Here is a 27,569-nt window from a genome sequence, read left to right on the forward strand (position 1 = left end):
TACACATCTCATTGCAAGAATGTATTATCTACGCAGTGGGTGCAGGAAGCAGAGAAGAAAGTGCATTGTTTTATTCCACAACCTTACTGTGATATATATCGAATGAAAACGATCTGGTGTTTTGTATTCTGCGCTCACGTCTGAATCTAAGCTCCATTTCACTGTATGTTCTGTGTCTTGCCCTTCGCTGTGTTCACTTCTATCCTGGAGTTCTGATAAGCTGAGCTGTAGTGTGTACCTGTGCAGAGTGAACACGCTGCAAGGTAATGAGGGAGGACAGGAGGAGATGGCTGCAGCACAGCAGGGCTGAAGGAGGAGAGGAGGAGGAGGAGGAGGAGGAGGAGGAGGAGGAGGAGGAGGAGGAGGAGGAGGAGGAGGAGAAGAGGACTGTCTGCAGCTGGTCCATCAGTCCAGTGTTGGAGAGCAGCATGGAGACAGCTGGGGAGGAGAAGACACTATGTCATCACACTTTGATGAGATCTGTGCGTGTGTGTGTGTGTGTGTGTGTGTGTGTGTGTGTTAATAGCAGTTGGTCTGGCTGACTGTAGGGTGACATGTCACAGGCAGCAGGCCACAATTACACATTACAAAAACACACAAACACACACATACATTGTCTGTGGCACCTGTGAGGAATTTGGAACAACACAAACTGATGAATTTGTTTAACTTAACACACATTTAACACACTCATTCACACACACACACACACACACACACACACGCATGATGCACATATCTTTTGATTTGGCTCAACATATGATGTGAAAATTAGGCTGTTGCATCAGCAAAGGGATCATTTGCATAAAACTGGGGTTATATACAGGACACAGGCAGCCAACCAGGTCAATTGTAGGTACTAGAAAAACTATGATTACATTTCATTTAGAGATATAATATCATAGTTTTGCCTGAAGATAAAGGAATGTGTTACTTCTCCTGTCCTCCTCACCACCAGTTGAAACACCATCTAGCCTGAGGCGGAGGTAACTCGCACCGGTACATCCAACACCGGTGATAAAGAAGCCGATGGCAAATGAAGGGAAGCTGCTGCAGAAGCAGTCAAAAGTGCTATGGGCATAATTAGCCTTGCTTCCCAAAGGTATCGCTGCTCTCTGGCCACTAGCTTCTCCTTATCAACTACAAAGCCGCTCACTGCTGACCTCTGCTGAGCTTTCTCTTTCTTTTTCAGCCTAATTATTTAGCTTGTAATAAAATCGATGCCTGTCAACATGGCACATCAAATAAACGATGTCGCTCCTGTTGACTGCAGCTGACAGTAAATTACCACATCATTTATTCTATTTATTTATTATTTCTTCTATATTTTTGCTCGTTGATTCTAATTTTGCATTGGCTTTGTAGGATTGAGGACGTTTTTCTTCTTTCGTTTTATTTTTATATCATCTGGAAAAAGAAGCAGTGTCCACCCTTCTGAAGACGTGTGTGTCTTTATCTGTGTGAGATCTCTGAACTCGGTCTCCTGACCAAGTTACTGCGTGGGTGTGTGCATGTGTGGTTTTGTCTATGCGGTACAGACATTTAGGTTTAGGCAACGCAACCACACAACCGTGAGTGCTTTTGCTGCTGTGCAAATGTGCGACAAGCTTTCAGATGTGTAAGCAACGTGCAGGACTGAGCCACAGCCTGTGTATCGGTATGTAAAGATGTACAAAGGGTGTCAGCTTGTATGCTTATTATTTCCTCTGTGTCTGGGTGCTACGTGCTTGTCAAGGTCAGGGAAAGATACAGGGAGAGCGTAAAACACACACGTGGAGATTAAGAGAGACAGGAAGAGAGCGTGTCTAACCTCTGTCGGTGCAGTGTGCTGGGGACAGACTCAGGCAGCAGTACAGGTAGCTGAGGGCAGGTAGCAGGCTCCCTGTATTGGTAGGCTTCAACCTCCCAGCTATATTACTTACTGACACACACACACACACACACACACACACACACACAAAGTCTGATAGCTCACTTATCTATTTCATCTGCGGTGCTCTCAAATGCATTTGATAAACATTTCATTCTAGAAAGACACTGAGAGGCGACGTGACAGGCGGATAAAATGTAACACAGTGAGCCTCACCATTTACTGCGTGGCACGTCTGCCGGTCGGGAAAGACTGAATTAATCTGATGTGCCAATGAAAATGTCAAAGATGAGGGACTGCAAAATAAAACTATTAACACAGAATGAGGGTCCTCAAATAACTAAAAACTAAGTGGTTCAGACGGATGACAGTCATAGAAGGAGGGGGGTGGTGACATCAAGGCAAAAAGGAAAGTGAATTTCACTCCTATCATAATACACTTAAGAGTTAGAATTTGCCTGACATGTCTAGTAAGTGTCTCATCTGCACATGAACAGTGAGCACTCCTCTGCTAATGATGATATTAAAGATGAGAGAGGCCTCCACTTAGGGAGGAAAGAATACAGGTGCATGTGGAGGTGAGATAGACTCAGCAGCACAACACACTGAGTGCTGAGCAGACACGACTTAGTGTCAATACCAGATGATCATGTGTCTGTATGTAGCATCTAAGCGCCTGTGTGTCTGCCAGTAATGTGGCTGACTCCAATGCAGGGTGATTGTGTGAATATGTAGGGCAATGTAAACAGTAGACAGCTTTGTGTGGTTTTATGCTAACAGATGAGGGCTGTGGGTGGGTGGGTGGGTGGGGGGGCTCAGTATGACGTGACAGCAGCACCTTTTGACCTTACCATGGTAGAGCAGCTTGAAGTGCACTCCGTCCATCTTGCTGTAGGAGGACGAGGAAGGTGGGTCACTGGCCTGCGTCACGCAAAGCAGCTTCAGCACCAGAGGGAGCGAGTTCACCGCTAAACAAAGACAGGCCGACAACAAGGCAGGACTGTAAACAGAAATGTGAGGAGGAGGCGAGGGAGACAGACAGATATACATACAGACATATAAATAAATATGAACAGAGTGAAAGTGCTGCCAGGGAGAGAGAAGCTAAACTTAATAAAACAGTCAAGGGAGTGAAGAGTGAGTGCATGTGTGTGTGTGTGTGTGTGTGTGTGTGTGTGTGTGTGTGTGTGTGTATGAGAGAGAGATGAGGGAGTAGCGCTGGTAAGAGACAGCCTCATTACTTAGTCTGAAGCCTGATGCTCCCACAGCAGCTTCAGCAAAGGCAAAAAAGGGGTCAATGTTCAAAGTGACACGCTTCAAACTGTGATAAGGAATTTCTTAAACAAGTGAGATTGTCTTGCAGCGGCTTGTTGACTTCATGAAGCTCCGGCTCACTAACAAGGGGTGGCATCAGCACGTAGTTATCATCAAGGCGAGGCAAGAAGAAGAAGAGGAAGCACATCTCAGTCAGAAATCTTAAAAAATGTCATGCACACTTTAAAAAATAATATTCAGGGTCTTAATGGAGAAACAGCTAAGGGTGACAGAAAGCAGAGAGGGAGCATGGAGCAGGAGGAAGAGCAGGAGAACTTTGGAAAGAGACTGGAGGAAGATCAGGCATCTCCACATTTCTTTCACCCCTCTAGTGCATAACATTAAAATGTCTCCCCTTAGAGGACTCTGCCGCATTAGAGGCTAATATAAAGTATATATTAATGCAAATTACAGTGGGCTGAACTGTAACACGTGCACAGATAACACTCTGTAATCCCCGCCGGGCCTGGGATGAGCAGTGAGCAGGCAGAGGCTAACCACAGCAACAGTTTCGGAATCCCCAGCTGGCACACTGGTGCTGTGCCCTTCAGCTGTGCTCATTAACCTGGTCAAGTAAACAGACATAAAAACACCATCTGGCACACGCCTCGACCGAAAGCACAGTAAAGCACCAGATATGCGTGCACGTGACGCGCTGCATGTCCAGGAAAGGTACCCTCAGACCTGAGGCATTCATACCAGACCCCCTGATTTGATTTCACAAGAACGAATCCAACACTGAGCACCAACAATATTCAACTTCACTGACACATTTGTCAGTGTTTCTAAACAATTTGTCATTTTCAATTTTACAAGTTCTGTCAAGGTTTCACCCTCATCTCCTCTGAAGTTGTTTTCATTAGCAGTAATTAACAACGACGTTGATTAACTTTCAGTGAACTTGTATGGTGGTGACACGATCGTGCTGTGTTATTGTTTCCCTAAAACTGCTCAACCTGAATGAGTCAGAGGAAAATGTAATTACTTGTGATCTTCTTTCATAAGACGAGTGAACAGGAAGCAGATACTGTCTCTTACATACAGTGATCTAACAAATACTCTGCATCACACAGCGGAGCGTCAGTGAAGTCAGTGTTTCAACGAGGTTTGATTTAACCGACCAGTTTCCTCAAAAAGCTGCACTTCCCCTGCTCTTTGCTTAGTCTATGCTATCTGAATGACTGTATTTCGCACTGCTGAAATAAAGCTGCCACAAATCTGATAGTTTCCCTCTCTGGCGTACTGTTTATATAAGAATACAAAACCACTTAATAACACCAAGCTCGCTTCTCACTTCCCACCGTCTGTCCCGACAAAGGATGCAAAGAGGATTCTTTTTAACAGAGGATTAATGGTTCTTCCTTTCCAACATTAATCAGAAGTGACAGTGTTCTGGGAACTGAAAACAACCAGGAGACTTTGTGATTACACTTCAGTTAAAACTAAGTTTACCTGGCAGGACAGTGAGAAGATGGAGCACCACCACATGCCACCTTTACTGTGTTTAAAACAGCCACACTGCATCTATTATATAGCAGCACTTCAGGACGTGTCAGTGAAGTGAATGAATGCCAATCCGACATGAGTTTTCATGTGTTTGCCTGTGAACAATGTCCTTGAGGAAGACAGGGAACATTTGCACTGACTGAACAGCTATCGGCTCTGTGTGAGTGCAGAGTGAAACTGTCTCTTAATGTAACTGTAATCAGCCTGCTTTTAATTCTGCTGTTATAAAGACGTGAATCTGAACACTTGTTAGAACCGTCAGGAAGAAAATGCCGGCCTGACAAACATAAATCGGCGAAGGTATTCTTCCAAATGATCCAACATGTGAGAATAATTAAACTAAGTGCTTTCCATTATGTTGCAAGCGTAGGTTGTGCCAAATGGAGCTATTAATCCACGCGCATTGCTTTATAGATGTTTTACTGCTGTGTATAGCGATTGTTATTTTCATATCGTTTTTTAAACGCCTTGCATAATTTGTTGGCCTACGAAGACGAAGTTTGCGGAGTTGAGGATGTGTTTGTTTTAAGATATTGAAGGATTTTTAAGAATTCATACCTGTGATCTGAAAGTCAGTATACTAATGAGACGCTGAAGGCCTGACAGACAAACACAGACAGACAGTTTAACACATCAGTTACTGTGTTGTACAAGTTGGCTTTAAGCATTTTACGTGTAGTACCATTAGTATGTCAGTCTGTGGGTTTTAATGGCGATTTTCAACCATGTTTTCTTTAATGGGAAGAGCACAGAGACGCGAGCAGTGCTTCCTCTTCATTTCACCTGCCATGTTCTTGGGACTTGATCAAGTACTTGGCAGTGAATACTCATATTTCTCATCATCCTTTCATTAAGTTTGTACTGTACTCTGTATAGACAAACAGGGATTTGTTGTAAGACATCAAACACTAATTGAATTGACAAGTTTGCCTTTTTTACTTAAATGAAAATAGTTATCGATAAGTCTGAACAATGACTCCTCTGTTTCCAGACTCTGTTCCTCTCAGAAAAGAGAGACATTTAACCCAAAAGAGCCTTTCTTAATCAAAAATAGCTTTAAAGTAAATATGAAGAGATGGGCATCTGAGAACACAGAGCCGGCTGCTGCTGTCTGAGATTTAATTAAGCAACTCTTTCAGTGTTGGCTGTCATGGTTCATTTGCTCTATTACATCTCACAGTGTAGGAGCCCACAGGGTAAACCTGTGAGTGTATGTGTATGTATATGTGTGTGCGCGATGTGTGCAGAGGAGACACAATTTCATTAAAAGCTTTCATTTGCTACACAAAGCTTTAATATATAAGGCGGAGGCAGAAAAAGAGACAGGGAGAAAACAAAAAAACACTGTCTGCCACATCATAAAAAGTAAACTCAGGGGAGTGAACAGCAACATTTACCTCCATCCATCAACTGTAAGTGGCTGTACTTGTGCTTTAATGAGAAATAACTGGGCATCAAACCAAATCAGCTGGCATTAATCTTGACACATGATTGTGGAAGGTGACTTCTGTGGAAAGCCTTTGCAAAAATTAGTGATTTTCTTTGGTGTGATCAACTGAAAGTGTTAATGCAGCGTTGTTTAGGTATAAGTGAATATCCCTGAGTCCTCGTGTGTATGACTATGCTCGATAAACTGAGAACTGATGCTATATTTTAGGTAGAATAAGGAGAGGTAACTCTAACATGTGAGCGGAGGCCAATAAGCTTTCACAGACAACCGTGTGGGTTTCAGCAATCAGGTTTAAGGCCCAGTGAAGCGGTGTGACTGTGGTCGGAGTGATTTAAATTAGAAGAATCAACATGCGTCTGTGTGAATTTGCATTTATATGTGAATGCACTGGTCAGTGTGGTATTCGGTTCGACACAGATGCGATCACCTCTAACAGCAGAGAGGGTGTGGCTCAGAGTCCACAGTCTAAAAGATTCTGTTAATAAAAGTTGCGGTTTCTCATAATATATTCAAAGCTCCCTGATTGAGGCGCATTAATTCCTAATGAAAGAATCCATTACTGCTTCATCACTGCACTGCAGGTGCATGAAGCTGTCATAAAGGATTTATGTTGTGTGATCCATCTCTGCATTTCCAATGAATTGCTCGTGGAAGCGTCAATTATAACCGCTGGACAAATTTTCATGAACACGACTGGACTGATTTTGAAATTCTTAAATTTTAATACTACAGTGCATCAATTTTCTTCCATTTTAGTACATCCCATTCATTTCAATAACCTTAAGGCGCGGGGTAGATGCAAGGCTCTCATGATTTCCAGGAATATCATGAAAATGTGGAGGCAATTTATAAAAAAGGTTTTTCCCTGCCATTATAAGCATTTCCTCACAGCGCCTAAGCAGACCGAACAGACACACATACACACACGCGCACACACAGAGTAATGTCAAAGAGTTCCTCTGACAGACAGAGAGGCAAGCAAGAGCTCATCTTTTCAACAAGCTCTCCAAAGTGCAACCACATCAGCAGATGAGACCCGCTCAGCTGTGTGTTGGAGTGCACATGGAGGCTTTCCTGCAGAAGATCCATTTGATAAGAAATATTGCAATGATTCGTTACATTAAAATGAATTGATATTCATTAAAATGTAATATTTTCTGACTGAACAGTTGTAATGTTATTCATCCACCACATCATTAGACACTCTTTCTGATAATGTGCTTCAATCATAAAACACAGAACATGGGAAAAAAGGGGCATTAAGTTGCTTAGGGGATGCAGCTATTTGTATAATACAGTAAGTCTATATACTCTGTTTCTGTGACTTTACGCCTCTTACCCTGTGCAGCGTGTCCCTGTCCAAAGCCATGGCCCATGTTCTCCATGCTGAGCCTCTGTAATGTCTGCAGCAGGGCTGACCTAAGACTGGTACACAAATCAGCCTCATACTCTGTTTGACCACGTAGAACAACTTCCAGCACCCCGAGTGCTCGCCCTGCCAGGGGGGCCTCCCTCGTGTAAACCATGTCCTGTAGTCACACAGACAGACAGAGACAAGCGTGAGGACAGATTAATCTAGAACACCTTTTTGTGTAAGCACTGACCTAGTGCAGCAAAGCAAACCAAGCACTCAATGCAGCTTTAAAACAAATGCGTTTAAAAGTGTCTTTATTTAATGTGGCCAACTTCTTAATTCCAAGCTCCTGACTGGGGTCTCTGGTTCTCACCAGGAGGGTCAGGATGACAGCTGGGTACTTCTTTATCAGAGTCAGTAGCTCTGTAGTTTCTGTGTCTGGCTCCTGATCGTCTGCACGGCTTCCTCTCCTCTCTCTCTTCTCCTGCGTGTCTGTCTGCACCCAGGAAAGAGATCCAACCACCTTTTCATCAATTTTGATATTGAGTTCAAAGGGAATTGAAAACCCAGTCTAATGCAGCCTATGTGTAACGCCGTTGGAGTTAACAAGTGTGTGAAACAAGTGCGTTCAGTCAAATAGGTAAAGTGATTTACCGACGAATACACGAGTCTGAGATGAAGGTGAAACGACTGGCGCCTTACCACGGTCTGCTCTGCATCTGTGTGTTGTGTTCGCTTGGTCAGCCAAAGCTCCAAGACCAGGGGCCCAAATTTCTCTGCTAGCTCCGGATAGCGACAGATGAAGTGGAGGAGTGCAGGGTGGTGAATGTAGAGGGAAGAGAAGCTTTGGCAGGAGGAGAGCGCCTTGCTGATGCAGTTAAAAGGAGCCTTGAGTAGGTTGGTAAAGAGAAAAAGCTTTGAGATGAGAATGCACACACAAGTTAAAACGCTTGCAGTTATTAAAAATGTTTTCTTCCCAACAAAAATACGAGACTGCTTTACTGAGGCAGAGCGCTCAATCACAGCAGGAAGTCTGCTGTAAGCTACTGCTTTTTATATTCATAGCCAACATAAAGTATAAACTGTTAAATGCAGGACAAAGCATTCTTTGAACTAAAGAGAAGTATGTTATTTTGGGAAAATGTTATTAGTTCTGTGCAGCTTTAGGGAAAAGGGCGAGTTATAATTAATATTCTTTGCTGCTGAATCATCAACGGCAGAATATGGATTTTCTATCAAAAGATGAATACGAGCTGTCAAGCTATGATTCCTTGGCCTCCATATTAATGGTTTCCATATTAAACCGAGCCGTACTCTATCTCTAGCACATGCTGTTCTCTTTCTCTGTGCGCAGGGAAAACATCACGTCAAGCACCTTCATCTTGACAAAACCATGACACCTTAATGCTGCACTGCTTGTAGGTAAACCTGCCTCAGTGAAGATGATACAAGTATTTCTTTTCACATTCTTAAGTTGACTCACTGAACAGGAAATAAAACTAGAATACTTGCCTAAGCTTGCAAGGTGATAAATGTTAAAACTGAAATAAAAGTACGCAGGTCTACTGAACCACCTACCACACAGTTTAAACCTTTCTTACGTGACGCTGTCTATCTACTGTACTGCCTTTACATATTACAGAATGCACTTTGATCTGGGTTCAGTGAACTGCTCAGAGTTACCCCGTCGAGATCAGGGCTCTTGTCCTGTGTCACTGCCAGCAGGTAGAGGGCAGAGCGGAGCACAGAGCGAGGCAGGGCACAGCCGTCCTGCTCCTGCACTGAATGCAGCAGCCTCACCACGCTGGAGAACACTGTCTGGTCTGGGAGCAGCCTGGATCACACACACACGAACATGAACATGCATCACACACAACAATGATTCCATTATCATATTGTGATGGTTTTGACATATATTGTGAGTGTGATATGAGTCAAGATTTAAGAAGTCCAGTCACCACAATGATTTCTTTATAAAGCTTATATGCTCTAATGTTATCACACATTTTATCTATTGCAGCTCTTGCAATTTGGAAATTGCACTTGGCCACATTGCAATTTTGCTAATATTTCCATGAAATTTATTCAGGCAGAGATGACATTAATCACAAGCACACATAGATGTAGCCAAACATTTACATTTGAACGTATACAAACCAAAGACACACAGATACTTGAAAGTCAAACACAGCTCAGCAGACAGGTTCGGTCTGAGGGTAAACTGCATGTGCAAAGCAGAAATAGTGCTGCAGGGGCATGTTGGTGTCACCTCAAATGTATACCAACACACACACACACACACACACACACACACACACACACACACACACACACACACACACACACACACACACTCACAGAGCCTATCTGAGTATGCATAGGCTACACACACTCAGCCCTCCCACGCTATGTAAATCGCTGGCCACAGCTCCCATTTATCTTGATGAGACCACACCGTGGCAGGGAGAGGCTTTCATCCCCTTCCCCGGGGGCGGGGTAATGCATAGCCAAAGTTCTACAGGAGGACAGATTAAACTTTGCGAAGAGGCCGACGCATCTCTGAGGTCATAAAATATGTACCTAAAAACACGGGCTGCAGCAGTGTCACTGGAGCAGGGAGAGAGGGACACGCAAAAACCAGCTGGTTTCTCGGTGGAGCCGGGAAGTAAATTATTGATGATAATTTATTATGATACATTAACACTTGATATCATCTGGGATTTTAGTTATTTCAATAAGGTGACACAGCTCAGATGCTGCTTTGCTCTCAAGGGATACATCACAGCAAAGGGCTGCTTTGGGAAGACATTTTTAAGCTATTAAACAACAACAACAAATGTCTCTGGTTGCTTTAAGTGTCAAATATTTCCACAAGCACCAGCCTGCCAGTATTAGGGAGTTGTAATATTAACAGTCAATATCACAAAGCCATACTTAGAAGTAATGATTCTGTCAATGTTGTCAAGCCATACTTGGTATGGATCACAGAGATGTTTGGTGACATTTTACTCATAAAACAGAGACAGGTAATACTGTGCTATCAGGAGCTGCTGAGCAGCCACCAAGCCAGGAAATTTCCACCCTGCTCAAAGACAATTTTTGCAGTGCAAACGGATGCTGCTTTGGGAGAACAAAGTCGGTACTTTCGGATCACACTATGCTCTCTTCTTACAAAACCACTCTGCAGCAGCGCCGGGCAGAAGTGCTTAGAATTTCTATCAGCAAAGCGCTTTTTATTGATGCTGAAATATTTATTCTGATATGTATTAATAGTTAATTCCATGTTCACAAAATACCAGCTGAGAACATGAGACCTTTCCAGCACACAATTTTAAAATTGAACAAAAATGTCCTTTTAATACGTTAAAGGTCGTTTTCCTGCTCCTACTCCTTGAAAAACAGAAATGTGAGCAAAATTGTTGTGATACTGTCGGCCAGTCCAGAACGGGTGTGTGCTTGTACGTACTACCTGTCTCCTTGCTGCAGCGCAAGGTGTAGCATTATCAGCAGACAGTACTGAGTGGCCCTTGGTCCTTTATATTCACACAGCTGGAGCCCCGGGTCCTCACACAACAGGGAGGGCCAGTCTGATAGACGAAAGCACACAGAGGGAAGGTTGCATAGCAGAAGATTCTCCACCTCCTCAACATCTGGGGGATGAGCACACAAATAAAACAGAAACAGGAAGGAAAAGGATTTAGAATCAATGTCAGAAACAGAGAGGATGAGAGAGAGAAGAAAGGATGTGGACGAAGCAGAGCGATGGCTGGAATAAAGAGAAACGCAGCAGAAGAGGCCCCGAGGCCTTGTTTACAAAGGAGCATTACTCGCCAATTTTCTGTTTATGACTAAAGCCAAGCCAAAGCTGAGGTTTGTGAAAAATCATATGGGGGCGAAAATGAGTGGGGTTGCACCGATTTCACACTTTTCCAATTATTTATGTTCGATTCAAACATAAAGCCAATATCCATCATTAACCAAGCCACGGGTGTCACGGGCGCTTAGATTCCATTTTTATAACACTCACTGAAGAAGCCATATTATGTAATACGGCAAAGTTAAAGGGTTTTTTTCATAAATGAGGTTCCTATAGAATAAGAAGATGACAAAAGTGTGTGGAATGATGGGTGTATGAAAAGGAAGAAAGGAGAGACAGAGAGACAGTGTGTTATAGTGCTGAGGAGGGACTCCATCTCTTCAAGGACTGGAGGACTGAACAAAAGAAAATGACATAAGCAATACTACATAAAATGGCAAGAGAGAAAAAAGAGAGAAAAGACAAAGGGGGGAGATGTGAAGCACAGCAGGGAATTCAGAAATGTTTCTGAAACAGCTGAAAGAGTAGGACTTTCTGCACTGTCTCCATATCTGGGTTGTCTTTAGGGAACTGGAGAGAGAGAGAGAAGAGGGGCGAGGGAAGCGAAGACCGAGAGAGGGAGAAGAAAATGAGATGCAGCTTATAAAGAAAAGCAAGAGAGCGACACAGAAAGAGAAGGGGAGACAGAAAAGAGGGCCGCTGAAACATGGCAGCCTCGCACAGGTCAGGAGAAAAAGAGGTTACTTTCACCTTTAATCGAGGAGCGAGGAAGGAAAACACACTGTGTTCAGAGCGTCAGGGAGTCACAATAAGCAAGGGTAGAGCCAAGAAAAAAAATATGAAGGCACAGGGAGATGGCAGACAGGGATAGGGGTCACTGATGCATGACTACACAGAGGCTATAAAGCAGCGGCAGGGTCTGCAGGGACAGAGACCACCAATCAGCCAGAGAGGAAAACAAAGTGAAGAAGGGAAAGGGAGTAAAAGAAATACAGAGAGAGAGGAGGAGAGATAAATATAAACAGGAACCAGAAGGGGAGGAGACCAGCTCGTAGAAGGCTTGGGACAGAGAGCACTGCGGTCCAGAGGGAGCCGCTGTGGAGAAGGAGTAAGGAATAAAAGGTATTGTTTGGAAAATGAGGATAGGGACACCAGGCACCAGCACAGTCCTCACCTCCAGGGCACTGCTGGAGAGGAGAGGCGGGAAGAATAGAAGGATGTTTCACAAGGTCTCAAAGGGAGGACTGGGAGAGACAGGAACGCAGCGAAGGACAGGCAGACGAGGACGATGAGAGGGAAAACAACAGATGGGAGAAAGAGAACAAACCTACAAAGCAGGCTGCAGTGACACGTCGCCTCCTGCTCAGGTTTTGATCAACAGAAAATAATCAGAGGACAGAGTAGTTTTCTTATCCCCACAGCTGTTACCGAATGATCAGACAGCTACACAAAAGCACAAATGATATATGTTGATACTGTATCAGGGAGTCATCAACAAAACGCTGACAGAACAAGATGGCAGGGGAAAAAAAACAGCAAATATACATTCTGGTACACAAGGTTTAAAATAGAGATAAAAATATAACTTCATGAGCTGTGAATAACTTGATGAAGAAGAAAGATATCTAACATAAAATGGAAGAGTAAAATTCAAGAAAGATGAAAATGAAACTGAAAGAGATAAGGGTGATGAAAGGGAGGAAGATGTTGACAGACAGAAAAGGGAACAAACAGTAGTCTGGCTCCAAAGAACTCATTATTCACAGCCACAAACACACACACACACACACAGCGTGCATACAAACACGTACACCTACACACTGGCTTGTACGACTCTTACATCTCATCACCTCAAAGAAGGATTTTACTCACATCGCGTCTCCTGGGAACAACTGCAGTTTCCAACAAAATGTTTGTTTTTTTTGGTTTTTGTTTTAACTTTTCTTTAGTAACATTTACTTCAGTCTCACACAATCAGAACCAATGGCCCTTTAATTGGAAGGGTTATCCGTGCTGTCACAATATGCACTGACATTTAAGAGACTTGGTATCAGCTCTTTCACACTACAATCAGCAAGCAAACACTATTCGGCGTTCAATGCAAGGCCATTTCACACATCCAACAGTGCACACATCTCAGTCTGTTCCTTTCATTCTGCACAATGCTGTACGGTGGAGTTTTAGTTTAGTGGCTTTATGTGTCAGCTGAGCTGGTTTGGAGACCCTCCTGTCTGGACAAGGTGAACTTAAGAGAACAGGGATAGGGAGGAGAATTTAGTTTAATCTTACTGATGAAGTCAATATAAAAAAAAAAGAGAGAGAGAGGATGCAACAAGGAGAAACTGAACATGTGTTTATAATACAATTTTGTCAGGTTATGCTGGTGCTTTGACAAAAACAAACTTGATAAATCCAGCTGGGGATGTATTTCAGTTCACAACATTAAATCTCGGGGCCAAAATATGAAATATCAATGACAAAGGCTCTGTCAAGTCAAAGTGTCTCCACAGGTATGTATTCAGTAATTGGAACAACTGATGTGACCTTCTTTACACAAAACAAACAGCTCAAATGTTGAACAGCAGCAACAGTGGTGTTGAACACCTCAGCCATCTCAGAGAAATGGCAGCATGTCATCATTGCTTGGAAACTGACAGGAACAACAGGGCTCTGCTGGTGCTGCATGTAGCTCTGTGTGTGGTGCAAGTGTTTGTGCACGTATTTGCATACCGTGCTGATAGGCGGCAAAAGCGGGGTCTGACTGGGAGAGCAGACACATGCTGAGCTTCTGGAGAAAGCCACAGCCAGATGCATTCAGATCCGGGCTCCTGAAATAATTGGTAAGGGGGAGAAATACACACGAGAGTGAGCGACAATAAACATGAGCATAAAGGAAAGACTGGAAAAACAAAAGCAGGTAAAAATTGCAGAAGTAAAGAAAGAAGACTAACAGAGCGTACACCTTCCACCGTGCACGGCCACAACGGTGAAGAGTGCACTGTGAGACACAGGACAGGATGTGCCTTGACTTCATCCTCTCAAATATGACACACACGCACGGCAAAGTTCAGTTTCATTACAGCTCAGAGCACAGGGGGCCTAGCACCTGCCGAGTCAACCACATCTACGACCACAGTAACACACGAAAGCACGAAGCATACGCACACACATACAAAAGTACATATGCTTAAATATACAAAGCAGAAAAGTCTAAACACACACACACACACACACACAGTGGACTTTGAAGCTGCAGATCTGTTGCTCTGAGACAGACAGACTGCTGAGAAGGCTGTCTTACTGGAAAAATTAGAGTGACTCAGATATGACAGATGCCTCAGTCGTGTTATCTGTCTCATTGTTCAATGTGGGAATCATAATAGGAACTCAACACACACACGCTGACACACACAGCTAAACTTTGCAGACAGCAGTGTTTGTTAATTGCTGTGTCTCTGTGTATGTATGTGTGTGTGTGTGTGTGTGTGTGTGTGTGTGTGTGTGTGTGTGTGTGTCCTCAGGTTACACTGTACAGTACCTGTTTCCTGCACAGAGGAGCCCTTTGTGTTCCAGAGCCAGCCTGTAGAAACCAGAGGATGCTGGAGGGAAGGGGAGGTGAAGAGCAGAGTAAAGGAAGGATGAGACGGTAAGAAATGAGGAAGAGGAGAAGGATGGCAATAAAAAACACTATTTATATAACAGCTTTCAAAACAAGTCACACAGTACATCACAGAGACGAGGGAAACAGAAAAACATGATAATAAAAGTAGGAAAATTCAGCAGTTTAAAAGCACTTTTGTAAAAGGAGGAGAAAGGGAGAACAAGGAGAGAAAGGAGGAGACAACGCAGAGGGAGAGAGAGACACCTGACATCATTATGCCAGACACAGACACATGATTAAGTCTCACGTCATGATCCCCAAACCTTCCTATTTTTAATCTCACATTAGTTTTCACACTATGCTCCCCCCAGATCCTTCATGGGGGGCAGCTCATCACTTGGCTCCATTGGTGGTAATGGGACAGCAGTCCTATTCTAATTCTAAGGGGAAGAAAAGCTATATTGTAAAGCTGAATTTAATGTCTTGGCCGTACAGAGAGTGAGAACAGTCCTTACTTATTAGAGGGAGGGATTAATTTCATAAAGCTACTAACTCGCTCTCTTGTGGACCAAAGCCAAAGTACTCCTGGGCCATATCTGCTTTAGTAACCGCTGGCAGCATTAACATAAAGCTTCCGTTTCTTTTTAATGCCACCAAGCTGTCTGCGGCTAGATGCCCAAGGCAACAAGTTTCCTGTCAATAACTGAGGCTCATCTTGTGGACTGCCAGCTTTGGACAGATTGCTTAGTTTTCCCCCTCCAGTTATATGAAATTTCATGTCAAATTTGAAGTCAACAGTCAGGCATTTAGCCCTGTTTTTGATGAGAGCAGTATCAACTGTTGGCACTGCAGTTTCTGGCATAATTTTAAACGGCATGCAATATGGATTTTCTTTTAAAAACATTACCTAACTGCAGAAACTGAAGTGTTCAGTGGTGCAAAGGAGAACACAATCTGTTATGTGATAATGAAATGAAATGATGTTTATTTTTCTTGGGCTGGGAGCTGAGCTTTAGAGTGAAATTGTTGTGTTTATTTCATTTAGTTAGACATTTACTGCTTTCAATAAAATGTACTGCAAGCAAGGTACTTAACTGGCAAATGAGCATGAAAAGAGCAGGCTTCTTCAGAAAGATGTTGGTTGGTTGGTACGGTTATGTCTTGTATTCCCATGTGGGCTGAACACACGCACACACAAGCCTCCACTTTCATGGTAGTACGGAGCAGTAACAAGACTATCTGTTCTACTGGCAGAAATGCAATATACTACTCAGAGTTACAATTACATTAGTGTGTAATGACCTGAAAATAAAAATAGTTGTGTTTTTGTTACATTAGAGTGAGCTCTTTGTATCTACAGGGGGAGTGGGTCCTCCCCCACCCCCATGATTCAACACTGGCTCTAGAGAGGGACCTTCATGTTTGCTACCATAGGGAAGGGTGAGACGAGGGGTATTGAACTGGCTGCAAAAGATGGGTCGAAGTGGCTTATTAATCAAATTTCAATTCTTTCATTTGTCATTGATGATGCCAAAAATATTACATGAAGGCAGCGGGAGATGTGTGACAGTATAAAAACAAAAGCAATACATGAAACACTTTATCATTTCAAGCATTGTATAATATTCCCAGGAACATAATATTCCTAAATGATTCCTTAAGTAACAGTTCTCCCTTATTAATATTGTATTTCATGGCTTTATATCTGTTCTGTTGTAGCTAGTCAACAGTGAATTCATAATATTTCCCTCATACGCCTACACAATAATATCACTGGCACTGTCAGCCTGTCCTGTTTGGAGGCCCTCCAGATGACTGAGAAGAGATTTGTCTGCTGCTGCACTCGTCAAAGCTGACCAGTTTAGGCAGAATATTCATAAGATACCGATATCAGGTCTGCCCCACCCAACCTGACACTGGGCCAACGCAAAGGGAAGAAACCGCGCACTGCCGGTGTGCTGCTATGAAACTAAAAGACAGAATGTATGATAGTGAAATTAAAAGAAATCATGGGGAACTTGCTGTTGATTAGAGGTTATCCAGTGTTAACTCACCAAGCTTATTTGCAAAGACAGGCATGAGAGACGGAAGGAGGGTGAACTGGGAGGAGAGGATGGAGTAGAAGTACTGCAGCATCTGAGCGTTGGGTGCATGCTCACACATCCTCTTTGAAGGGATACACACATGCACACATACATACACAAAGGAAATGACAGACAAATTAAGATTCTCATGTGATTAATTTCAAGCCTGAATAGAATCAACTGTAGAAATATCTAATGCAGGTACTGATCAGTAGGCTCATGCGTCTATGTGTACACAATACTAATGAAGACAGAGGCTGTGCGGCTGTGCTTATTAATACAGTCATTTAGAGGAGCCGCCAGACAGAGCACGGCAATCACTGTGACCCATTTCTCAGAAAAGAGATATGACGAACTGCAGGATCATTTTCTCAAGTGTTTGGTGTGTGTGACAGAGAGATAGAAGTTTAAGATGAGACAGATAATGAATCCGATGTGTACATCTGTGTGTGTGTGTGTGTGTGTGTGTGTGTGTGTGTGTGTGTGTGTGTGTGTGCCTCCAGCTCTCACGATCACAGTGGGTATCCAGACGGAGTCACAGCAGCGCAGCAGACACTGACACAGAGACTCCAGAGAGTCGAGAGCATGCTTGTGTTTAGATGGAGCTGTGAACGTGTTCTCCTTCAGAAGAGGCTCCGACGCGCACTCTTCAGCCAGCCTTGGACACACACGAACACAATGAATGCAAACACACCCACTCAGAAACATACAAAAACATACAAAGTGACACTGATCACTTTGTCTGTACATCAGTGAGTCCATTTATTCAGTTTTGTCCAAGTGATCCCATTCAACTCCCCAAACATGGGACTGGACAATGCACTGACCTGCAGGCAGCCTGAAAACAGACCAGGGCCTGAAGCAGGAATCCTTCTGACCTGGACGCCTGGCTGCTCTTCAGACTCCCCTGGAGGACAACCGAGAGAGAGTAAACGTTCCACAGAGGCTCATTGTCCAGACTTCTTACTGTGACAGTAAAGGCTCTCAAATACTGCGATACTGTCAGTAAGGAAAAACCAATTATACAAATGTCTGTAATGCTCCATCATTGGACTTTTGATAATTCCTGAACAACTTGTGCTTGTTTACACTGGCAGCACGATGGACAGACTGCAGACGTTAAGGCACACTGTAGCAGCACTTGGACCATATGCTTAAATCCTGTATTCCTCAGACTGAGTATGGTCACATATCCACAGAGATAAACACCCATAAAGCCTTAGTGATTGCTTTTTAGTCTGAATCTGCAGTGAGGGGCAGCCTGAACGCTGCGGGGAGAAGGATTCGCCTTCCAGCCTGTTTCTGTCTCGTTCCACTAAGTGACATATTTATGTGATGCCATCATGAATGACGCATTTGAAGTGTTTCCACAGACAAACCCGACTTGACTTGAACAATGTTGAATAATGTTTTAGGTCACATGTACCAAACCATACGCTCTATACCAAACAGTTTGGGACAAATACACATACTGTTGCACCACAGAAAATCACCATCTCATCAAAGCACGTCATCCAGACAGATTTATATCAAACAATGAAACTTCTCCATTAAGACAGACAGTGAGAAAACCCTGAGGTCCTTCTGTGTTTCTTCAGTGGAAGTTCATATGTCCCCTTGACACAAGACAAATGTAATCTTGGTTCTGTATTGTGCCTCAGTGTGATCAAAGTGAAATGCATTTATTTTATAAGGAGAAACATGAATACATGCAAACCAGCCATACAGACAGTCGCATCACTGTCCCTGTAAGAGGTGCAGCGCTCCAGTTTTCCAAACGACGGCATTGAGGGACGGATATGACAAAAACAACAGACACAAAGAAAAAGAATCCGTTCGTCTTCATCAAACATGTCCATCACATATGATGAGGGGGACGTGTTGCTAGATAGCATCAGAGACAGGTTATGTCAGTGTTATTTTTAACGGCACTGATAACAGAAAACACTCTGGAGAATCACAAGAGAAAATCTCAGACAAAAAGCACAGACAGGTCTCCTCACCACCAGTTCTTCAATTGTGTATCTCACAACATAAAGTAAGACTAACTCACGCAGCCTCGACGGTGAGCAGCAGAGGGTAGGTGCAGCTCAGAGAATCTGCTCGTGATGGCCTCTATCAATCGCTCTATCTCCCTGTACTGGACTGGTCTGGACTGGTGGTTCAGTCTGGAGAATTCAGAGAGTGGCAGCAGTTTAGAAACAGGAAACACCTGACTTTAAATGACGCAACACTGTGTGACTATTTGAAGTAGGTGGGGAAGAGAAAGCCTGTTGAATGAGTGCAACTTGTAGTTTAGGTTTACTAGTTTAAAAGCATCCTTGAAAAAGCAGTTGTATATGCACCTGTGACACTGAGTGGATGTACGAGCATACGTACATACATGCGGATTGTCTATATGTGAACTGTATATGAGCGACTGCGTGAATAACTGAGTGCGCCTTGTAACTGTCTGCAAGTGCGACTTTGATTATTTATGCATATAAATCCCCTCATGACTAATGTCTGTCTGTGACTGTCGGGAAGGAATCTTTCAATAACAAACAACTGTAACTTTGCCAATCACAAGACAACGTTAGAAATCCTCAGGACATGGCTGCACAAGTGTCCTTGACAATATGCAACTTATTTATGTATCTACAGCATGTGTGTTTGTGTACACCTGAGCAGGGCAGACGCAGCGTTGGCGGCCTGTGTGGCTACCAGCAGGCAGGAGGAGGACACTCCAGCTACCAAAGCCTCTGAGACTGCGACAAACCCTGGACCACTGGGGAACAGACGCACACTTGTGGGCTGCCTGTGAAGTGTGCGCACACACACACAAACACACACCAACAAAATTACAGTGAGTTCTTTCACAGATAATAAGTGCCACCGTCAAACTGTAGTCCAGCAGATAGATCCTAGACGGAAGACAGACATCTCTGATCAATTCTACGGGAATCACTGTTGTAAGCCAATCAACAGCTAAAAAATGGTGAGGTGCTGAGTATCTCCTAGATGAGTCACTGAGAACCGTGCCAAAAACACAGAGAAACAGAGCAGCCTTTCAGGAATTTTTGCTGATACGGGTTTTTTACATGGATGTCAATAAAGGCTCGTCAAAAAGCTGTCAGTCTGTTCTTTTGTCTGATCTATCTATCCTTCTTTGGCTTGCCGTGCCAATACCAGCAGTGACTGTTGTTGCTGAGTCATGATGAACCCTCTCCCTCGGTCTCACTCGCCGACACACTTTTCTCTCTTTTAATAAACAAATGGTGCTGACCTACTGGCGTTACAAAGATCACCACAGTGTGTCTCTCGGCCATGATGCAGGGCCGCAACAGCTGTAGACTGACTCCCTGTTGCCACAACAGTAGTCACACAGAACATCCTAAATAACAAATGCGTGCACATAAAGGTAAACACAAACACACAAGTCGTGTTTCCATCACTTTTGGGGAGATTAGATAGACTTCAATAATTTCCTGGAGACTTAAAGATGACTGCCTGCTTCACCCAAACCTTAACCCACGTCTTCCCCTTAAAAATCAGTGATTTACTTTATGGGGACTTGCATTTTGTCTTCTTAAGGAGACAGATTCATGTCCCCACACTGTGAGTAATACACATTATAACCCCCCTCCCTAACTGTACACACACAGACCAACACCAAAATGCACTCACATACATGCACTGTAAAGAGACACATTATCTAATTGGGGAAGACTCACACTCTCTCTCTCTCTCTCTCTCTCTCTCTCTCTCTCTCTCTCTCTCTCACACACACACACACACACACACACACACACACAAACACAGGCACAGGCACACGCACACACCCACACACACTTTAGCTTGTTCAGCAGTTTAAGAGCTCTGGTCTAGCTGCTTTTTTACTGTTTCACTCAGCGTAAAGGACGAATTTCCCACGCCATTTGAAATCTCTTATCCCCTGTATCATTGCTATGTGACGGGTGGAACATTCCATTAAAATTATGTGAACCTTGCAGAAATATGACAGTTATTGGCTCGTGATATATTTTCATCTTCAATCCAGCAGACAGTTAATTCAAATATAATTAAACTTCTTCGTTGTTTCTCCATGTTCCTCTGTATTTCACAGGGAGCTGCTTCTCCGTGTCGGCGTAGCTGAAGTTGTACATTCTGTTCAGTTTGTGTATAAACATACATTGGTGTAAAAGGCATTTTCGAAAACGGTAACGTAACAATCAATTTCAGGTAACGATGAAGTCACTGGGTCAACAAACTCCATGCTGCCACATGATAATTAAGTCAAACTGACAACGCATCTTTCTTTAGAGTTCAGTGGGCTATTATGTAAAGTTATGATACACAAATAAACTTCAATGTTTTCTCATGAAAGCGATTTACTGTGAGGTCTGTGGATCATCCAAAGTAACCAGGACACTATCTCTCAGGAGACATGTCGCTGCTGAGAAACACGTCTTGTCTGTGTCATTTATCAGTGTGACAGCAGACTCAGCGGCAAATATCTCAAAACATCAATAAATAAACTCTCGACTGTGTTTTGTTTTTTGCTCAACTGACCCGTTAACATGCATATGTGTAACAATAATTGCATGTGCAAGTAATCCAACAGGGGCCTTTGGACAAAAATGTCAGCATGGAAGACAGCTGGAGCTAACTGGGACACCTTAATTAAACCACAATCATGTTTATTTTGCTGCAGCTGCGTCGACCCTCCTGTGATGTGACAGCGCTCTGTCTCAAGTATGGAGGAGCTGAGGTGTAGTGTGATCATTTTTATGTCTAATCTGAGTTTTTGGCTTGCGACGTCATAGTGTGTGCTGTTATCGCCTTTGTTTAAAAGAGGTCAACAATGACGTGGCCAAGAAAGAGCTGGGGCTAACCTTGCAAACAGGACTTCTTACATGTTCACACATAAATGTACAGTTACTCTCCTGCTACAGAGGTCACTGCTACATAATCCAACAATCCCACGAGGCAGCTGCGCCGCCGCCAACAATGCTACCATGTTGAAGGCATGATCCGCCTTTTTGAAGGAGGAAAAAATCCTGTTGTTAAAAATACCCACGTTGAGCATCAGTTTCATTAGTCAGTGGGCAAAGATGCTCTGTGCAGGAGCTCAAAAAAGCAGAGCAGTCTCACCTTTCCAGTATCTCAGTAAGGAGCAGCAGACCTTGTTTCGGCACTTGCAGGCTGGTCAGCTGCAGAGCTTCCTTCAGGCTGCGCACCAGGGACTCAATACCTAACACACACAAACACATTTGCCTAATCTAGCTCATTGCCTGCATTAAAACAAGTGACATGCTCCTAAACGTAAAACATGCACACAGCGCGCGCACGAACCAATACACACAATCATGCATGTCAAACAGTGGCAGCGGTACATCTTTCTAATTTACTGCTACACGGAATCGGCTGTATTGATCTCATGTTTGTAGCGACCTAGAGCAAGAACTTAATAGCACAAGGAGTGGTTACACCAGATATCATGTGTAGTGGCAAATTACAGCTGTACTGCAAGTGTTTTTCAAACAATTTCCCAGGAGTGGAGCTGTGAGAAGTGCCACAGAATGAAAACAAAAAGAAAAAAAAAACAAGCCAAAAACTGTGGAACTTCAAATGAATAATCTACAAGGGCACACACCAGAGGCAAACAAAGATACACGCATGCATCTGTGTGCCAAAACAATATTCATTACCATTCATTAGTGATGCAAAATACGGATATTTTTTGCCAATATGTGAGTACCACTGAGTTCTGTAGCAATTTAGTCTGATATTCTTACATTACAAGAGCATCGAGCAGCAAGAGGAGATGCAAATGCATCAAAACTCAACCTGCAATGAAGAACAAGGCACAGGCAAAGCACTACGGTTTATCAAAATGTCCTGTCACTGTCAGAAGCATTACACAACGCAAACTTTAGTGTATACACTGTGTCACATGACCATCAACAATTATTTTCAGATGTGAACCAACATACCATGAAACCCAAACCCTACAGTGACATCACAAACAGATCAAACACACACAAACAAGGATGACACGACCGTGCCTCAGGGGTGTTTGTGGTCAGTCTGAGCACTCTCACCATAGACAGAGTGGCACTGGGAGAAGAAGAGGGGGTCCTCTGTCAGTAACACCAAACAGCTGTAGACAGACCACAGCAGCACCTCATTTCTGCTACCAGCCAGACGGTCAAACAAAAACTCTGTAGGCACAGAGAGAGAGACGGAGAGAAAAAGAGAACTTGTGTGAGGGGATAAAGAAATAAGGTTACGAAACAAGACTGATATGATAGCATCATCATACCACATCCAGAACAGGGTGTAATGTTTGCATGCAAATTCAGCATGACACTGGACAAAAAAACATGGTGATATTCTCTTCTGAAAGCCGCAAGATGTTGTGAAATTCAAGGACAAGAGAGAAACACAGAATCCCCAGAGTGATGAGGAGATAGATATAAAAAAATGTAGACGAAGAAAGGCAGTCAAAAGGGAACGTGGAACAAGTCAGAGGAAATCTGTAGATCAAAGCAGCTAACAGCTTGTATAGCTAGCATATCCTAACCACTGTGTTTGTGTGTGCGTATCACCGGGTATGTCAGCCTCGATGAAGGGAGCGCTGCACCGACTGGGAGAATGAACCAGGATGGCTGCAATGCACCTGACACTGGCCGTCTGCAACATCTCATCGCCACTCAGCAGCAACTGGAAAGCATATTTTATGGGCTTAATTAGAATACACCAATCAAGGCGCTCAAACATTGTCCAGGGCTTCCACAGTGTTTAAAGATTGTTTGACATACGTAAAGTATAGCCTCTTCAACACTGCCAGGCTGCTAATGACTTAAGAGATGAAGCAATATTTTGCCAGCTGTCTGGCTCTCGTCTTCAGGACGCTGTCAATGCTGCACAGTTAGTTTACGAATGCGTCAAGGCATGTCAAATATCAGCACCAAATATCAGGCCTGCACATAATTTGTACATGCAAATGAATCTGTTTTTGTAAATTTGATTCTGTAAACTGGTCGTTATAGTTTCACTCACATCAAAAACCCAAAACACATAAGAAGAGCAAGTGTCCTTTCTATACCATTGTTTATATCCAGTTTTTAGTTTAAGTTTGAAGCCAAAATTAAATTAAAAATATGCGAGGCAAAACATGAGCATTTCCCAACTTTCCCAGTCTTTTGTTACTCCTGTTCCAACATGTTTGAAACGTGCCGCTGCATCAAATTAAGAATAAATAAGCATATATTTAGAAAAGTCAATGAAGCTGATGAAGTGACACATTTAATTTGCTGTCTTTGTGCTGTTTGCAACGTCAAAAACTGCCACGTTCTGTTTTGTTCAGGTTTTACACAGTGGTCCAGCTCTTATTGGAATAAGGGATGTAAATAACAAATGAGTTTCGTCTTCACAAGCGAGCTTTAATGTGATCTATAAATAAGAACTCACTAAGGTAGACTGAAGCCAGTCTGAGATGAAAATGGAATTAGTTCCAATTTCTTTAAAACCTAAGACTTATTGCGCTGAATAAAATGTCATTTAGCACCAGTAACAACCACTTAACAATCCACAGTTTGGAAAACGTGAGAAAATGTAATTATGTTTGGGACTTAACTGCTGTCTAATCCTATTGTTTTATACTGCCATGTTACACTGACTGTGAATGTGAGTAAATAGAGTCTGCATGATGCTCTCTGCAGTTTTCAGGCAGTTCTGTATGATTAAAACGGTCAATTCATTTGGTAGGATGCATCCCACATGCAACACAATAGTTTTGGGAACTAATTTACATTAGTGATTATTTAACAAGGGGTCAGATTTTATCTACATGAAAAAACTATTAACGTCATGAGCTGCGCAGAAATGTGAGTCATAACTGAGAAAATCTAACTAGATGTAATCTACGCATTGATTTCCCAGACATGTAGCACAAATATTTGTCCAGGGTAAGCCCTCCCTGAATCCCTATTCAAAGGCACATTAATCCAGGATTAGAACTTCTTGTTATGATTATCGTCAGTGCCAGAATGCGGGTCTTGGGGGTTGGGAGCAGGATGTTTGGACAGAGACCTTTTTCAGTATGAGAGGCAGAGGGCAATGGTCAGGGGACTGTTGCTCTTGGTTTTGGCTGAGCGTCGGGCTGTTGTTGGTGTGGCCGTGCTGGTTCTCACTGCACATGACCTGATTGCTGGGGCTGTTCATCAGAACTGACACTGCCTCCCCCAGCTGCACCAGCAGCCACAGCAGGCCTGACACATGAAAAGACAGGAGGTGAAAGCAGACACTGATGACAAAGCTCAACACACTTATACAAATCCTAACATGTTAATAAGAGTGTTTTAGACAAGACATGAGGTTAGATACATCTGCAGTGAAAATACTGTGGCGTGGAGATTCTTCACAATCTGTGTGAATCTATGGTCATAAAAATGCAGAATGCAACTTGCCAAAGCACAGCATGAATAAAATATGATAGTACTGATTCGTAGACTGGAGCCATTTCTTTAACATGGTTTACAAAGGGCAGGTCAGGTTAAGTACTAATGATATGGACACAACCCCCGTGTGGGAGAAAAAAGTGGAAGAAACAACAAGCAGATACATTAAACATATGGAATAAACATCAGCAAACAAGTCCAAAGTCCAACAAAGTGTCACGCTGCCATACACAGAGCACAGCGAACTGTTTCACAAAAGGATAATATAGGAGGACAAATGTGTGCTGCACACAAATGAGAACTCAAACACACAATGCAATAAACAGTTATGTAATTAGTGATTAAATGTCGCTCAGCTGCATGGATTTTCTTTTCCTTTGCAGGCATCCGGAGACAAAGCACTAAAACGCAGGAAATCATTTTTAAACATTAGAGAAAGTACATTTTCTTTTCATGGAAATTCCTCGGGCAGTGCTGAAAAAATTATAATCCAGTTTAATTCCTCCATCATGCTGTTCTCACTCGGGCTGGTGAGGGTACCTTATTAAGATTAAATCAATTCGAAATTCCACAAACAACACCGGCAAAAGAGCAGCTACTCTAAAAACTGGAGGAAACAAACCCTGCACTCCAATTTCAAGCGCACAGTGCATCCCACCCCTCTCCCAAGATAAGACAGCAATAAAACAACTTCAAATTTCTCGACGATAATGACTGTTTCCTTTTCAGTAACTCCTCTGCACACACTCTGCTTATCACCAAAGCTTATTAGCATTATAACTCAAAACTCCTACAAGACAGCAACACTCTTTCATCTTGATGTAATCCCTCCTCTTTCTCCATCAAGCCTCCCTCTTAAAGTTATAATCTTGGAGCTTTTGATTTACATAAACATCTGTTAAGTCACTATCTGTGAGCAAACGACGTAGCACAATGGTGATTGAGCCTTTGGCCCACTGATGAAAGCACTGAAATATGCATATGTTTGCAGTGTGAAGAACTGGCTGCTGGCTGCTGGTCTCAACATTCCCAGAAAAAATGAATTTCTGCTAATGCAAGCCAAACATTTCCTACTGCTGCTGCAAGGAAACCGACTCCTTCACTGTGCCCTGCTGTCTGTAGACTCATGCTTATGTGCAGCATGAAATCAGATCACGGATGCTCACAGAATGATAGAAAAGGGCCAATTATCAAACTTCTTTATTAATAAGACAATAGCTTGTGTTGCTGCCCTCAGGATTATGTGACCTGTAGTATTAAATTGCATTTGCTGTTATCACAAGTATCCACAGGCATCAGCAAAATCCAACCAGGACTAAAATCTTTAAGATTTCCACTGAGATTCTGGATTTTACGTCCTGTTAGCTTTTCTAAAAACAAACGGCTCAGTTTCATTATCAATATCCCCACACCAGCGAGTGGAGACCTCCTCTGATGAAGAGCAGTTGGTGAATTCACTTTGGTTCTGACAATTGTATTAAAGTGACTATTTTTGCATAAAAACTGACGTGAATAAACATAACTGTCACCCACCCCATCAAGTCCTTTACTCCTCTGTTACAGTCCTCATCGTTATTCTCTCCCAGGTAGTTGGGAGTGAGTCTATGACAAATTTGTAACAGCCTTTCCCTTTGACTTTCAGCAAGTGAAAATTTTCATCCTTTTTCAGTAACATCCTGCCCTTATCTCGACATGCACATAGTATTTTTCACACGTGCCTAAGCTGGGCGTACTCTACTGATCTCAATAAGCTGTCGTGATGACCACTCAACCTCTCTTAGTCTGTGTAGAGCTTAATAATGAGGCCAACAATTTTTGCATCATTTCATCCTGGCAGTTAATGATGCCCTCAAATATACTTTTATACAGTAATGTTGAAAGAAGTGTGTTTCTACAAAGTAGAAAAACAAGCTCAAAAGTCAGAAATGTACTCTCCGTCGTCATTAAAACTTTGAGTTTGAAGAAAATTTTAATCTAGAATATATACTGGCTGTGCTCCAGACATCTGATTGCAAGTGTCTTAAACTACTGAAATGATTGAATATTATTAATATTTATCTGTGGTAAATATAAATGGGAAAAAAATCTAAAAACATTTTGACCTATTTTGTCAACATGCTTCATTCTGA

General features: G+C 42.9%; 1 protein-coding gene across 1 annotated transcript in view; it reads right to left on the reverse strand.

Annotated features, from left to right (window-relative positions):
- The window catches only part of mei1 (meiotic double-stranded break formation protein 1), a 49,415-nt gene that overhangs the window by 11,982 nt on the left and 9,864 nt on the right, over window positions 1-27,569 (reverse strand). The window contains exons 8-26 of the mRNA XM_076752267.1: window positions 25,073-25,251; window positions 23,587-23,701; window positions 23,080-23,199; window positions 22,130-22,229; window positions 19,659-19,793; window positions 19,050-19,164; window positions 17,824-17,903; window positions 17,507-17,654; window positions 16,967-17,078; window positions 14,850-14,910; window positions 14,042-14,139; window positions 10,964-11,144; window positions 9,178-9,328; window positions 8,197-8,382; window positions 7,868-7,990; window positions 7,480-7,669; window positions 2,722-2,838; window positions 1,811-1,921; window positions 239-438 (exon numbers count right to left, since the gene is read on the reverse strand). Coding sequence (XP_076608382.1) covers window positions 239-438; window positions 1,811-1,921; window positions 2,722-2,838; window positions 7,480-7,669; window positions 7,868-7,990; window positions 8,197-8,382; window positions 9,178-9,328; window positions 10,964-11,144; window positions 14,042-14,139; window positions 14,850-14,910; window positions 16,967-17,078; window positions 17,507-17,654; window positions 17,824-17,903; window positions 19,050-19,164; window positions 19,659-19,793; window positions 22,130-22,229; window positions 23,080-23,199; window positions 23,587-23,701; window positions 25,073-25,251 — 2,522 coding nt within the window. The remainder of the gene's footprint in view (window positions 1-238; window positions 439-1,810; window positions 1,922-2,721; window positions 2,839-7,479; window positions 7,670-7,867; window positions 7,991-8,196; window positions 8,383-9,177; window positions 9,329-10,963; window positions 11,145-14,041; window positions 14,140-14,849; window positions 14,911-16,966; window positions 17,079-17,506; window positions 17,655-17,823; window positions 17,904-19,049; window positions 19,165-19,658; window positions 19,794-22,129; window positions 22,230-23,079; window positions 23,200-23,586; window positions 23,702-25,072; window positions 25,252-27,569) is intronic.

Source organism: Chaetodon auriga, chromosome 16 (assembly GCF_051107435.1).
Source record: "Chaetodon auriga isolate fChaAug3 chromosome 16, fChaAug3.hap1, whole genome shotgun sequence".
NCBI lineage: Eukaryota > Metazoa > Chordata > Actinopteri > Chaetodontiformes > Chaetodontidae > Chaetodon > Chaetodon auriga.